Here is a 14,736-nt window from a genome sequence, read left to right as displayed (position 1 = left end):
AAAATAATTTGCTTTGATTAACGACACCACTAGAGCACATTGATTAATTTATCACCGGCCATTTGATGTCAAACATTTGATAATTCTGACTCGTAGTCATCAGCAAACATTCGCTATGTACATTGTTTCTAATGCAGCAAGGTATTTTTATATGCACTTTCTCACAAACAGAAAAGCACAGACCACGGCGTTTGACCAGTTGTGGTGAACTGGTTGGAACGAAAATTTAAAAAAAACAATCAGCTAAATGGATTCACCGAGGTCGTTCGATCCTCCGACACAAGCACCTCAAGCGAGCACTCAACCGACTAAGCTAAATCTCGCCCCCCCCCCCCCCCCCTCATAACCCCACTCCCCGCAGCCCAAACCTTATATTTGCTTTGATTTATTTGAGATGGATAGGATACCATATTGAAGGGACATTCCTGAGTTTGCTGCATTGTAAGATGTTTCTGACTAATAAAATATTTCTACGATTAAACTTACATATTAAATATATTTTCTTGTTTAGAATATCAGTGTCTGTATATTCAATGTGTTTCTGGTCGTCTTAAAGGGACAGACTCTAGTTTCAGCCCATGAAAATTAACACTAAGTTTAGTTAATCTACAAAACTGTAACACGTTTGGATTAAATTACATTTGAGTGAAACATGAGTCTGTGACTTTGAAATGGTGAAATACCCTTTAAAAATAGACTAAAACTCGACTCCGTAACTGTTACCGCTCAGATGAACGTGCATTTTTAAAAATATGAGAAATGAATTTTGTGATATTAAAAACACCAGGATGATCAAAAACACTTCAAATGTACGGAAATGGATAACCTAAACAATAAAATCTAAGTAAAGTATGATTTCAGTTGTCAAAAATGGTTCTAATAGTAAAACATATGCCTTAGTGTTTAAAAACTAGGGTATGTCCCTTTAATATTTCTAAGAAGCCCAAACTGGACTTTGTCATCAAATAATTTCGTACATACGAAAAAACAATATTTCAGGAAATAAAATGAAATTTAACCTAGTACAGATATTAGAACGATCAGAAACACGTTTAATTATACAACCACTAATATTTTATGCAGAAAAATAAATTTGATATGTAATTACAATCGTTAAAAAGTCTCTGTTAGTCGATAACATCTTAAAAATTGCAGCAAACTCAGGAATGACCCTTTAACGTGCCTATATCCAATTATGGTGCAGGCACGTCTCTCCCGGGCACTATCTGAATTTATCAGTGACTGGGTCCGGGACAGAAGGGGTGTGTGTTGGAAATAGACAGAATTTGGAATAGCAATTAGTGAAGAAGTTAATAAAAAAAAAAAATTTTTTTTAAATAAAAGATAACAAGCCAAAACAGGGCTAGCTCTGGGTGAGAAAAATATTTCGCCAAATTGTCTATTAAACTTGAAAAATTGCAGAAATCCACAGTTATTTTCAAATTTTAAAAAATTATTACATGAGTTTTTCACCAAATTAAAATAAAATTCGCCAACTGCTTTCAAAATTCGTGCCAGAGCTAGCCCTGCAAAAATAAAAATAAATTAACTGCTCAGCAGAATATTTACACAATTTGGAGCATTTTAAGACAGTCCAAAAATAAATGAAAAAAGAAGAGAGGATCAGACTTTTTAATAAAATAGAAAAGAAAAGTAATTTTGATGTATATTTTTTTCACAGTTTTTACATACTCCAAGTTTTTTTTCTTAACATACTACTAACAGCAGACGTTGGTTATTCAGTATTAATATTATGAATAATCGTGATATAGAAAGTAGTCTTTCTGTGCAGTTAACGTAAACAATCGTTGACCATAGCAACTAATCTCCAGAACAAAAAAATCTCGCAATGTAACCAGCAATAACAATGATGGAATGATTTTGTTGTTATATTTTCTTTAAAAAAAAAAATCGTACAATTTTGAACTCTAGCAGCCATGTCTTATTTTAATCTGACGCAACTTGGCTACCAAAATACGATCACAAAAACATCTTTTTTGGCTCAGGAATGTCCCATTCGATCGACGACCGAGTTCAATTTCCGAGCACTACCACCAATCGTGGACCGGAATATGCCACCGAAATCTATTGTACCATTGAACCAAATTTCCAGCTATCCCCCCGGTCCCCGGGGATCACGTGCAGACTTCGCAACAATAAGAATGAAACACATACGAAATCCAAAAGGTAAAATTTAATAATAATTAATTTTATTTATTTATTTATTTTAAATTTGCATTCCAATTAAAATATTTAAATTAAGTATTAAAACAAGTGTTAGGTTAGTTTTACACTTAGGCCAAAACATTAAAAAATGTGTTTCTAGGAAATAAGGTGGGAGGTAGGGTAGTCCAGAGGGACGTAGTGTTAAGAAAAGTATTGCCTTAAAGGGACATTCCTGAGTTTGCTGCGATTAAACTTACATATTAAATATATTTTCTTGTTTAGAATATCAGTCTCTGTATAGTCAATGTGTTTCTGGTCGTCTTAATTATATTTGTAAGAAGCCTAAGCTGGGTTTTGTCTTCAAATAATTTCGTACCTATGAAAAAATATATTTTAGGAAATAAAATGAAAAACCTAGTACAAATAGCAGAACGGTCAGAAACACGTTTAATATATAGCCACTAACATTTTAGGCAGAAAAATATATTTGATATGTAATTACAATAGTTAAGAAGTCTTTGTTAGTCGATAACATCTTAAAAATTGCAGCAAACTCGGGAATGTCTCTTTATTGTGACCCATGCACTAGGAGGTAGAGTTTGTTGGCTTTAAAAAAAAAAAAAATAATAATAAAAATAATAATAAGGATCCACTTTTTTATTAGGTAGGGTTGGGTTCCCGAAAACCTTTTTTTTTATGCCTTAAAGTAACATTCTTGAGTACCTTATAATTCTGGATATAATGTAAGACAAAACATATTTCCTACTGGAGCGAGTGCAGGAATTTCAGCATTTTAAAGAAGGGTTAAGTCATGCTCTCCTAGGATATATATTGCAAAAAGAAGAAAATTTACTATGAGCGTGTCTGAGAGTAGAGGGTTAACCTCAGAAACCCCTCTCCTAACTCATATACTATAATGATATATTAGGCGTAAAAAAAGAAATTATGTTTCCGTTTTCCCGACTGACCCTAATTTTACGCTGCGACCCTAAAAAAATTTGACTACCAAAAACACCCCCCCCCCCAAAAAAAAAAAACCCAACATCCACCGCGATTTTTGCAGACAGGTTATATGCAGTATGTCAAGAACACGGTTTAAAAAAAAAAAAAAAAAAAAAAAAAATGTCCTACCTACCTACCCTATTTTTTCCAGAGATGAAACCTGAAACACACATATTATTTTTTTGGGCCTTATACACATGACCCTTTAATTGTTTCTACTAAGTACTTATTTGATGATATTTAGAATTTTATTTTCTGCATTATTATGGAAAATAACCAACTCTTACAAGAAGAAGAAGTTTGTTTTGTTTAATGACACCACTAGAGCACATTGATTTGTGAATCATTGGCTATTGGATCATGTCAAACATTTGGTAATTTTGACAGTCTTGGAGAGGAAACCAGCTACATTTTCCCATTAGTATCAAGGTATTTTTTATATATGCACTAGCCCACAGACAGGATAGCACATACCACGACTTTTGATATACCGGACGTGGTGCTCTCACTGGTAAGAGAAATAGCCCAATGGGCCCATAACTCTTACAAGAATGCTTTCTAACAAACTGATTGGATTTTCAAATTGCAGCACCTTTCCAATTACATCGGCTTCCAGTGACAACATCTTTCCAGTATGGCTGGTTTCTCAAAGAGGATCCCATCAAACAGACACTACCATGGACACACACACCCCGGTATCCACAGATCAACAGTGAAATGACCAGGTAACAAGGAGCAATTTCACAATATAAACAACAGAGTTTGTGCCAGAGGGTCGGAGGGTAAAATTACGGACCCTGAAAATCTTGGAAATTAATGGATATTAGGGGCATAGGCTGGGGGGGGGGGGGGGGGTTGAACAAAATCCCCTGCTGAAGCAAATGGTCCGCTTTCAGGATCTAAAACATACAGGTTTATACATATGGAGTTTCCGGTGGTGCAAAAACTAAATAGAAAAAGGGTCCATTTGGTTAAAATTCGAACTCCCCCAGGTCCAGATCACACTACGCCCCTGGATATATATTTTAAAATAATGTTTATTTCATTTCAACTTATTTTTCATGCTTATATCGAATTAAAGTTCAAGCACACTGTCCTGGGCACACACCTCAGCTATCTGGGCTGTCTGTCCAGGACAGTGGGTTAGTTGTCAGTGTTAGTGGTTAGTGAGAGAATAGGGTGTAGTGGCCTTACACCTACCCATTCATTCGTTAAAACTCGCTCTGAACAAGAATTCTGAGTGTACGGCTAAAGCAATCCATGTCCTCTACTAGGCCCAATTTCATTTCATTTCATTTCAACTTATTTTCGTGCTTATATCCAATTAAGTTTCAAGCATGCTGTCCTGGGCACACACCTCAGCTATCTGGGCTGTCTGTCCAGGACAGTGGGTAATTATTAGTGGTTAGTCAGAAAGAAGAGGGTGTAGTGGTCTTACACCTACCCACCGAGTCGTTGAAACTCGCTCTGGGTGGGAGCCAGTACCAGGCTGCGAACCCTGTACCTACCAGCCTTATGTCCAGTGGCTTAACCACGACACCACCGAGGCCGGTACCTGGCCCATTTGTTTTTTGTATCTTCAAAGTTCAAAAGCCATAACTCTGTCAAAAGAAATTGATACATTCCATGTCTGACAGAGTTATGTCCCTTGAATACATTCCCATGAAAATGTTTGTTTTGGTTAACAACAACACTAGAGCACATTAATTTATTAATTGTTGGCTGTTGGATGTCAAACATATGGTAATTTTGACATATAGCCTTAGAGAGGAAACCTGCTACTTTTTTCCATTAGTAGCAAGGGATCTTTTATATGCACCATCCCACAGACAGGATAGCAGGGATCACCAGCAATTTTATCGTTATCAAGTAATTGTGAAAATATCTGTACTAAATTGCCAAATTGCAAGATATTCAGAATTTTGAGGTCTGTTACTATTATTATTTAAATTATTATTAACATTATTGTTATTATTTAGTTAATACATTAATTATTATCATCATCATCATTATTATAGTAATAATAATAATAATAATAATAATAATAATACCCTGCACTTCATTGTGTGTACTGTCAGTGTACTCTGACTGTACGCCACATTTTGGTGGTGGTGGAGTGTAATTATCTCGAAGAAACTATAAAAGATATATTTGGACAACGAAATGTGATGGAATCATTTCAATTCCATCCAGAACTTATATTACAATTTTTACGTGATACTGACTTTTATTCCAAAATTTAATATTACCTATCTGTGATATGTGTATTTTTTGCACAGTTCTTTACACTGTGTTTTAATTTAACTCTTGGATTTTTATATTGATGTGGTTCATCATTTAATGTTTCTATTTACCATAGTTTGACACCCAATAGCCGATGTATTTTTTTGTTTTGGGGTGTTGTTAAAAATCTATTCTATTCTATTCTATTCTATTCTATTCTATTCTATTCTCTTCTATCTCTTCTACTATTAATACTATTATTTTCTATTTCAGATTTGTGGAGAAAATGGCCATGACAAATCGAGAGTTTACATTATTCTGAAAGACAGGTGCATGTGGTGTCCAGTCTGAACAGCTCCACAGTTATACATGTACAGTTGTCCTCATACATATAGTGAGAAAGACTTCCTTTGTCCCGTTGTTTTTATTACATTTTTATTGTTATACGTCACATTGTCTCACAACTACATGTAGGTTGACTGCTCATAAACTGAGCTAACAAAACAGTATTACTTTTATTTTTAGTTTTTATATTGAAAAATTTATTTTTTGTAAATTAAGAACTATTGCAGTGTGTTTTAGCAGGTGGATTTTTATGTTACCTACCGTACTAGGTCTAAAAATAGGACTGCTTCAAATGTTTTACAGGCTACAATTTTCAGTCTCTGAGGTGCGTCTTTAATTGGTGTGAAAAACAGAATAATATCCTAAATCTGTACCACCCTTTGAATAAATGTAAAATAAATCAATGTTCTCTAGTGGTTCCATTAAACAAAACAAAGGTTAACTTTTTAACACTAAATTATTATTATTATTTTTTTTTTTTTAAATACATCTGATTATTATTAAATTTAAAAAAAAGGTTATGTAGCTATAAATCAAAGACAATTAAATATAAATGTTTTTTAAATGAAAAAGAAATCTTAGATTCGTTCAATTGTAGCTAATGTCATATTTATAAAATAAATCCTAGATTTTCATGTCTACTGGGCTGTCTAAGTTAAACTTTTGAATTATGAATGCTCTTAAAAGTGCAATCTTGGACATTGAGTTTTTCTTCCTTTTTCATACTGAGGGGAACTCTTGTGGTCTTTCTAATTAATGTCTGTGCTTGTTATTGTTGCCCAACCAACTCCTAAATTTGCTCAATGGGATTCAAGTCTGAGAGAGATGCTGGTCCTGGAATCATCTGTATTATTTTCATTCATGTAAAATCTGAGAATATGTGTTGTTTTGAAAACCTATAACCTGGATGTGCCTATAGATATGCTTTAATACCGGTTACAAATATACCTTAATTTTACATTTATATTTTTATCGATTGCTTCCATGCTTTACAAGGATAGAAATTCATTTTGAAGAGTTGAAAGCAATATTTGCTTCTTATATTTTAATCCAGAAGCTATTGCTAGAAATTGTGAAGCAGTTCAGGAAATTATAGTTTTGAAGTACTCCTTGTTAGACTTGGAGAGTTAGACTTGGAGAGTATTTTCAAAACAACAATGCAGAAAACTTGAGACAAATGTGGATAAAACAGGGCTCGAATTTAATGGCGGCACCGATGGCAATTGTTGTCATTGAGATATAAAATGCTGTAGGTCGGGAACATCAGCAAAAAGTGCAGTCATTAAAGCTTCTCATTTATGGCATAATATTTACTCTTGGTGTACACTATCTGCCAGTATATAACATTAGTACATTTGAAATATATCTACATACAGCAAAATAACCTTTGAATTGGTTTTGATGGGCCATTTTACCCACAGCAACTTTGTTTTTAAATTGCTGTGGAAGAAAATTCTTAAGTTCGAGCTCTGTAAAAGCTTGTTATACTAGTATCTATTATCAGTTAGGAATTCTGAATGTATCTGTGTTTGGAGATCATCAGTAAGCATGTTGAGTGTCATTTGCTACCTTCTCTCTGTGAATTTCGAGCCATGCTTCGAATTAATAAATACTGCTGATAATGAGTTGTTCATTTAATTTTGGCCAACGAGAAGTACAGTGGAACAAACAAGACCCTCTAAACACCATGGGGCCTAATTCATTAAACTTTCGCAACTTTGCGATCTCGCAACTTTGCGATCTCGCAACTTGGCGATCTCGCAACTTTGCGATCTCGCAACTTGGCGATCTCGCAACTTTGCGATCTCGCAGTGCAGTGCTAAAAGACTTGCAAAGAGGATGCTTTGTTGTTTAGCAGAGCCTAAGAGACCTTTGTGAATTAGGCCCCAGATCCAGTCTAAATCGGATAAATATTAGGTACACGGTGTGATCCGGTTTTAGACAGGTTTTACTGTAATATTTATGTTAAATACATGTCATTATTTGTTTATTATTTACGTGTTTCGAGGTTTTCGACAAATGAAAAATGAGTATAAATTAGTATATGTTTTTAATGTTTTCACTTAATAAAATTTAATATTGGTGTCGGTTTATTTTTATGATTGTAAAATTGTATTAGAACACTGGAATAAAGAGGCCTATACGTGTTTAACTATTTAAACACAAATTGTTCCGTTGTCAGGGTCGTATCTAAGTGGGGTTGCAGTGAAAATGTAATCGCGGCACACTAATATACTGAACAGTAAAAGAGAGGAGAGAAAAATTACTTGGGGAAAAATAAATGTACACATCACTGCGGGGACCCCCCCCCCCCCCCCCCCCCCCCCGAAGTGCTACTAGGATAAACTGGCTGTTGGGAGGGGGTGGAGGTGGCGGGGACAACCAGTCTATTAGTCATGTTATGGAGTGACAGAAAAATATTTAACTTGGTGGTGGGGGGGGGGGTAGGTGTGATTGACACCCCTCTGGCTACACCAGTTTGTGCAACTGCCCTTTTGCATCTTCACTTGGTACGACCCTTAGAGTTCAATTATAACTGAAAATATTTTTCATATTTCAGTGTCACATGGCGACTTTCAGTAATTTGCTGGTTTTTTGTGGTTTTGTTTTTTTACTTAATGTCCTCTGTAACATGTAGCACATACCAATTCAGCATTAAACCACATTTTGTGTTTTGTATTAAAACTGAAATGATAAAAACAATTGTTTGTTGTATTTGACTTTGTATTATACTTTTCCCCACTGTGGTTTTACATAATTGTATAAATACTATTTCCAAATACTTACCTTTTATGACGCCCAATAGCCAATGTACAATTTTGTGCTGGGGTGTTGTTAAACATTCATTCATTGTTAAAGATTTTTGTTTCAGGGGTGGATGTAGGATTTTTTTTAGGGAGGGTGTGCAACATTTAAAAAGTGCACCTACAATATTCAAGGTGGTGAGGCCTGTTGGGGTGTAATGTAATTAGTAATGTAATATAGCCTTATGCATGGTCGGTCTGGGATCGAATCCCATCGGTGGACCCTTTGGGCTATTTCTCGTTCCAGCCAGAGCTCCATAACTGATGTAACAGAGGTCATGGTATGTACTATCCTGTCTGGGATGGTGCATATAAAAGATCCTTTGCTGCTAATCGAAAAGAGTAGCCCATGAAGTGGCGACAGCATGTTTCCTCTCAATATCTCTGTGGTCCTTAACCATAATGTTCGACGCCATATAACCATAAATAAAATGTGTTGAGTGCGTCGTTAAATAAAAACATTTCCTTCCTTCCTTCCTAAAAACTAGTCCACAGAAAGCAACCGATCCTGCAATGCATTAACCTGTACAGTAGGTAAGTGCGCTATAACAAAATAGTGCTTTCTTTCCTGAATACCGAAAGGTGCAAATAATGCATGTTACAAATTACACCTGTCAAACATTCTGAGAGTACTGCTAAAGCAATATATGTCCCCTACCGGGCATACCACCTTTTCTTATCTCTTAAATCCAAGGACCATAACTATGTGAACATTTGTAAATCGCGATGAAAGTTAAACTTGATCTGTAACAGTACATAATAAAGCTATATGCAAAAAAGTTCTTCAGGCATTGCTAAAACAAAATTCCGGAAAACAATTTTTCACATCTCCTAAGTTCAAGGACCATAACTGTCAAAAATGGGTAAATCGCCATAAGAATCAAACTTGATCTGTGACAGTACATGATAAATCTACACACAAACTGTCAGCTCAATATCTCAAGACATTGTGAAAAAACATCTGGCAAACTATTTGTGGGACAGACGGATGGGCGGACAGACAGACGGACACACAGAAGGATGGAGATGAAACCTATAGTCCCCTCTAATTGGACCGGTAGGGAACTAATAATCTGGTTCTAGGTCTGGCGAGTATGGTACCAGACGATAAACACATCTGATATATTGAATAAATGATCAATGAATTCTTGGAAATCATTTTATTAGTATTTAAAACAAAATAAAAAATTTAAATTTTTATCAATTTTATTATAACGGCAATTGTTTACATCACAGAATCTTCTTCCGTACAAATCTGAAACCGTCAATGCTGTGTTTTTTCTAGGAAATTCTACCGTATCCAATTTGAAACCGTCAATGCTGTGTTTTTCTTGTAAATGTAACCATGCACTGCATAATTAATAAACTGCTGGTTTTTGTTGTTGTTTTTTGTAAATATATCCACTGCATAATTAATACCTGGCAATAGATTTAAGCCATATATTTCTTGACAGAAAGTATTAATAATAAAAACTGATTGTGGTGGATGGAAAGCTGTCGTCTGGTTCTTGGTCAGCCAACCAGTGCCGTCCTACCAAGTATGACAGTCATATTAACCGGAAGAGAACCCTGGAGTTTGACCTTGGACAGATCAGTGAATCCGTTGCCATCTACAATCATAAATAATTAAATAAATCAATAAATCAATATATCAATCAATAAATCAATCAATAAACAAATAAATCAATCAATAAATAAATGAATAAATAAATAAATAAAGTATCAGAAGGGTGTGACAGTGGCAGGAAAATACCCCCCCCCCCCCCCCCCCCCCCCCCACACACACACACACAGACACCTTTCCTGCTGGTAGACAAATTAACATATTACTAAATAAATAAATAAAATGTTGGAAGGGTTGGGCAGGAAAGCCCCCCTTCCAGCTGGGAGGAAAATTAAAATATGACTAAATAAATAAATGATTAAATAAATGAATAAATAAAGTGTCGGAAGGGTGGGGCAGGAAATCTCTCCTTCCTTCTGGGAGGCGAATTAAAATATGAATAAATAAATAAATAAATAAATAAATAAATAAAGTGTCGGGGCAGCCGTGAATGCATACCTCTGTCCACAAGGTATTTCTTCTTCCTCAAACACGCGCTGACCACGTGGGCTGCTAAGTGGTTGATGTTGTGGCGACTCAGCGGGTACAGGTTCACCCCTTTCTCAAGGGCTTGAAAGAATATAGCCTGATCAGAAAATAAATATTAATTATTCATCCATCATTTCTATTTCAGCGGCAAGGAAGGAAATGTTTTATTTAACAATGCACTCAACACATTTTATTTACAGTTGTATGGCGTCAGACATATGGTTAAGGACCACACAGATATTGAGAGAGGAATCCCGCTGTCGCCACTTCATGGGCTACTCTTTTCGATTAGCAGCAAGGGATCTTCTATATGCACCATCCCACAGACAGGATAGTACATACCACGGCCTTTGTTATACCAGTTGTCGAGAACTGGCTGGAACGAGAAATAGCCCAATGGGTCCAGCGACGGCGTTCGATCCTAGACCGACCGCGCAAGAAGCGAACGCTCAATACAACTGGGTTACGTCCCGCCCCATTTTAGCGGGTACAGATTCAACCTTTCTCAAGAGCTTGAACGAATATAGCCTGATCAGAAAATAAATATTAAAAGTTAAATTTGGTTTTGTTTAATGACACCATTAAAACACATTGATTTATTAATCATCGGCTATTGGACGTCAAAGTAATTTTAACATATAGTCTTAGAAAGGAAACCCGCTACATTTTTCTATTAGTAGCAAGATATCTTTTATATGCACCATCCCACAGATAGGATAGCACATACCACGGCCTATGATATACCAGTTGTTATGCACTGGCTGGAATGAGAAATAGCTCAATGGGGCCACCGACGAGGATCGATCCTAGACTGACCGCGCATCAAGCGATCGGTTTACCACTGGGTTACGTCCCGCCTCATTTTAACGGGCACAGATCCATCCTTTCACAAGAGCTTGAAAGAATATAATCTGATAAAAAAAAATAAAAAAAAAATGGACGTGAAACATGGTAATTTAAAAATATTTAACATATAGTCTTAGAGAGGAAACCCGCTATGTGTTTCCATTAGTAGCAAGGGATCTTTTATATGCACCACCCTACAGACAGGATAGCACAAACCACGACCTATGATATACCAGTCGTGGTGCATTGGTTGGAAAGTGAAATAGCCCAATTAGGTTACCGACGGGGTTCGATCCCAAACCGACCGCGCATCAAGCAAGCGCTTTACCACTGGGCTACGTCCCGCTGCTACTATAATATAGTCAACCCATCATGGCTATCACTGGTAATGCCATAGTGCTGGAGCATGCCACTGTTGCGATAAGATACTGTTATTTGTTCTGACTTTGTACACGAAAATGTATATTTTCAAGGGCGGATCCAGGAACTTTTGAGGTGGAGGGGGCTAAGGGTAAAGGGGCACATGGACGAACTCATGAAAAGGGTAACCCAATGCATTTTTTTTTTAAAAAGCCAGGAGAAAAGAGGCACTTGAATATTGGGGAGTGGGCGGCTCGCATGGTCACCCCCCTGGATCCGCCTCTGTGGAAAATATATTTGTTACACACCCGTTGGTGAGAACACCATGCGTGCTTTTTGATAACACATAGTTGTTTACACACGTACGTGTGTTAACAATTTCAAGACATACAACTGGCTGTTCAAAAGGTGATGACCAATGCCATACGTCCAATAAAAAAACCCCAGCACGGTGGAAATCGATTACACTGTGACGTATAGGTAACTTGGCAATCATGTGTGACGTGTAAGGCAGCTACAAGTGCAAAGGGTTGTAAATATCATTTAGTCGATAAAGATGTTAAAATTTGCTTAAATATTAAAACTTGTTTTTTGAGGATATGTAAGAAATAAAATAATACATTCGTGTCCGTTAGATACCATTTATTTCACAACTCGTTGTTTAAAAACGTATCAAACTCGCTTTCGCTCGTTAGATACATTTTACAACAACTCATTGTGAGATATATGGTATCTAACGGTCACTCATGTATTATTCTCTATGTCAAATTTCCCACCTCTGCTGCTCGTAATGCTGACGGCGTTAACCCATCTCGAGCTTCCTCTTTTGTCATTGGCCAGAAATAGCACCCGCCGTGTGTATCCGAAATTATGAATCTCTAAAAGAAACGAAAAAGAAATCGATATAAATTATATTGTATTGTATTGTGTTGTATTGTGTTGTGTTGTGTTGTATTGTATTGTATTATATTAGTCTGCTGTGAATGAAAACTCATCTTGCATAAATTCTATAACATACATTGCTGACCGCTGCAGTCCACGCGCAAAATCACGTTCCGTTACATATCAACTTTTTATATAAAGACCACAAATATGTGGATGTCAAACATTAGGTAATTCTGACACAGTCTTAGAGAAGAAACCCGCTACATGGTTTTTTTCCATTAGTAGCAACGGATCTTTTATATGCATCATCCCACAGACAAGATAGCACATACCACGGTCTTTGATATCACCGTCAAACACATGGCTACTTCTGTGGGTATATTTCCGAATTACTGTGATCTGTGGTCATCACAGCTTCGTCAGACCTCTGCGACGGTTTCCATAAAACATGTTTATTGATCTGCGACGTGTGACAGATTTTATGGGACCCCAGGCTTTACTGTCCGTGTGAATGTATTGATTATCATAGCAAATTGTTGCCATTGCCCTCCGTGGTTTAGTGGTTTAGCTGAGGTGTGTACCCAGAACAGCAGCGTGTTTGAACCTTAATTAGAAATAAAAACGAAAATAAGTTGAAAATAAAATTTTGACTTACGTGCCCAAGGTCTTCGTATACGTAGCCATCTTTGTATGGAATGTAGACTGTTGTTTTCAGAGTCGCACTGGTTACCTGAAAGAAACTGATTCTATTCTAGACAACTTAACTGACTAGTGTAATCTCTATTCTAGACAGCCCAACTGACGAGTGTAAATCTCTATTCTAGACAACTCAACTGACTAGTGTAATCTCTATTCTAGATAGCTCAACTGTTGAGTGTAAATCTCTATTCTAGATAGCCCAAATGACGAGTGTAAATCTCTATTCTAGACTGCTTAACTGACGAGTGTAGATCTCTATTCTAGACAGCTCAATTGACTAGCATAAATATCTATTCTAGACTCTAGATAGCTGTACTGACTGACATAAATCTCTATCCTAGACAGCTGTACTGACTAGCGTAAATATCTATTCTAGACAGCTCAAATCACTAATGTAAATCTCTTTTCTAGACAGCTCAACTGACTAATATATATATATATCTATTTTAGACAGCTCAGATAGCTAAAGTGTGTGTATGTGTGTCCAGAGTAGCGTGCTTGAATGTTAAATGAATATAGGCACGAACATGAATTAAACTAAAATGACGTTTGGATAGCTGAGGTGTATGTATGTATGTATGTATGTATGTATGTATGTATGTATGTATGTGTGTGTGTCCGTGTGTCCAGGATAGCATGCTTGAATGCAAATTAAATAAAGGCACGGAAATTAATTAAAATGAACTGACCTCTGCAAGCACGTATGCATATTTCTTCTTTTGTTGTTGTTGTTGTTGTTGTTTAATAAAACGAATAAAATAATTTAAATACTACAAATTACTTACCAAAGAAAAACGAAACGTACGAAATAATTTAAACAGTACAAATTGCTTACCAATGAAAAACGAAACGTACGAAATAATTTAAACAGTACAAATTGCTTACCAATGAAAAACGAAACTTACGAAATAATTTAAATAGTACAAATTACTTACCAATGAAAACAACACTGAGTATATGAATAAACCGACCATTTTGGTTGTGGTGCGAGATTACCTCTGTCACATCGACATGCTTGTGTACAAACAAACGAAGACCGTTCTTATAACAGCCGTATTACATCCTAATATGCTATTAATAAATGACACCTTCGTAAAGCGGTGTTTGTGAAGTTCGCTGTTTCCAGGAAAGGAATCACACGTGTGGTGTTCAGGGGCGTATCCAGGGAGGTGGATGTTCCCCACCCCCTTCCTCCCCCTCCCACACCGCAATGCAAAGTGCTCGATAAATTCAATGTTTAATGAACATTTTTAATCAATTTAGGTGGTAGGTTTGCTTGTTTGTTTGTTTGTTTTTGTTTTTTTGTTGGTTGTT

General features: G+C 36.2%; 2 protein-coding genes across 2 annotated transcripts; one reads left to right on the top strand and one right to left on the bottom strand.

Moving 5' to 3' along the window:
• Positions 1-1,808: 1,808 nt before the first annotated feature.
• Positions 1,809-7,534, top strand: LOC121385350 (testis-expressed protein 49-like). The gene is made up of 3 exons (XM_041515993.1): positions 1,809-2,187; positions 3,758-3,893; positions 5,665-7,534. The coding sequence occupies exons 1-3, from the start codon at positions 1,938-1,940 to the stop codon at positions 5,711-5,713; spliced, it is 435 nt and encodes a 144-aa protein (XP_041371927.1). The 5' UTR covers positions 1,809-1,937; the 3' UTR covers positions 5,714-7,534.
• Positions 7,535-9,728: 2,194 nt separating this feature from the next.
• On the bottom strand, positions 9,729-14,468 carry LOC121384971. The gene is made up of 5 exons (XM_041515477.1): positions 14,358-14,468; positions 13,379-13,453; positions 12,615-12,716; positions 10,603-10,729; positions 9,729-10,150 (listed from the first exon to the last, which is right to left on the bottom strand). The coding sequence occupies exons 1-5, from the start codon at positions 14,394-14,396 to the stop codon at positions 10,053-10,055; spliced, it is 441 nt and encodes a 146-aa protein (XP_041371411.1). The 5' UTR covers positions 14,397-14,468; the 3' UTR covers positions 9,729-10,052.
• Positions 14,469-14,736: the final 268 nt, after the last annotated feature.

The sequence above is a fragment of the Gigantopelta aegis genome, chromosome 11 (genome assembly GCF_016097555.1).
Source record: "Gigantopelta aegis isolate Gae_Host chromosome 11, Gae_host_genome, whole genome shotgun sequence".
Classification (NCBI taxonomy): Eukaryota; Metazoa; Mollusca; class Gastropoda; order Neomphalida; family Peltospiridae; genus Gigantopelta; species Gigantopelta aegis.
This window is presented reverse-complemented; position numbering and strand designations above follow the sequence as displayed.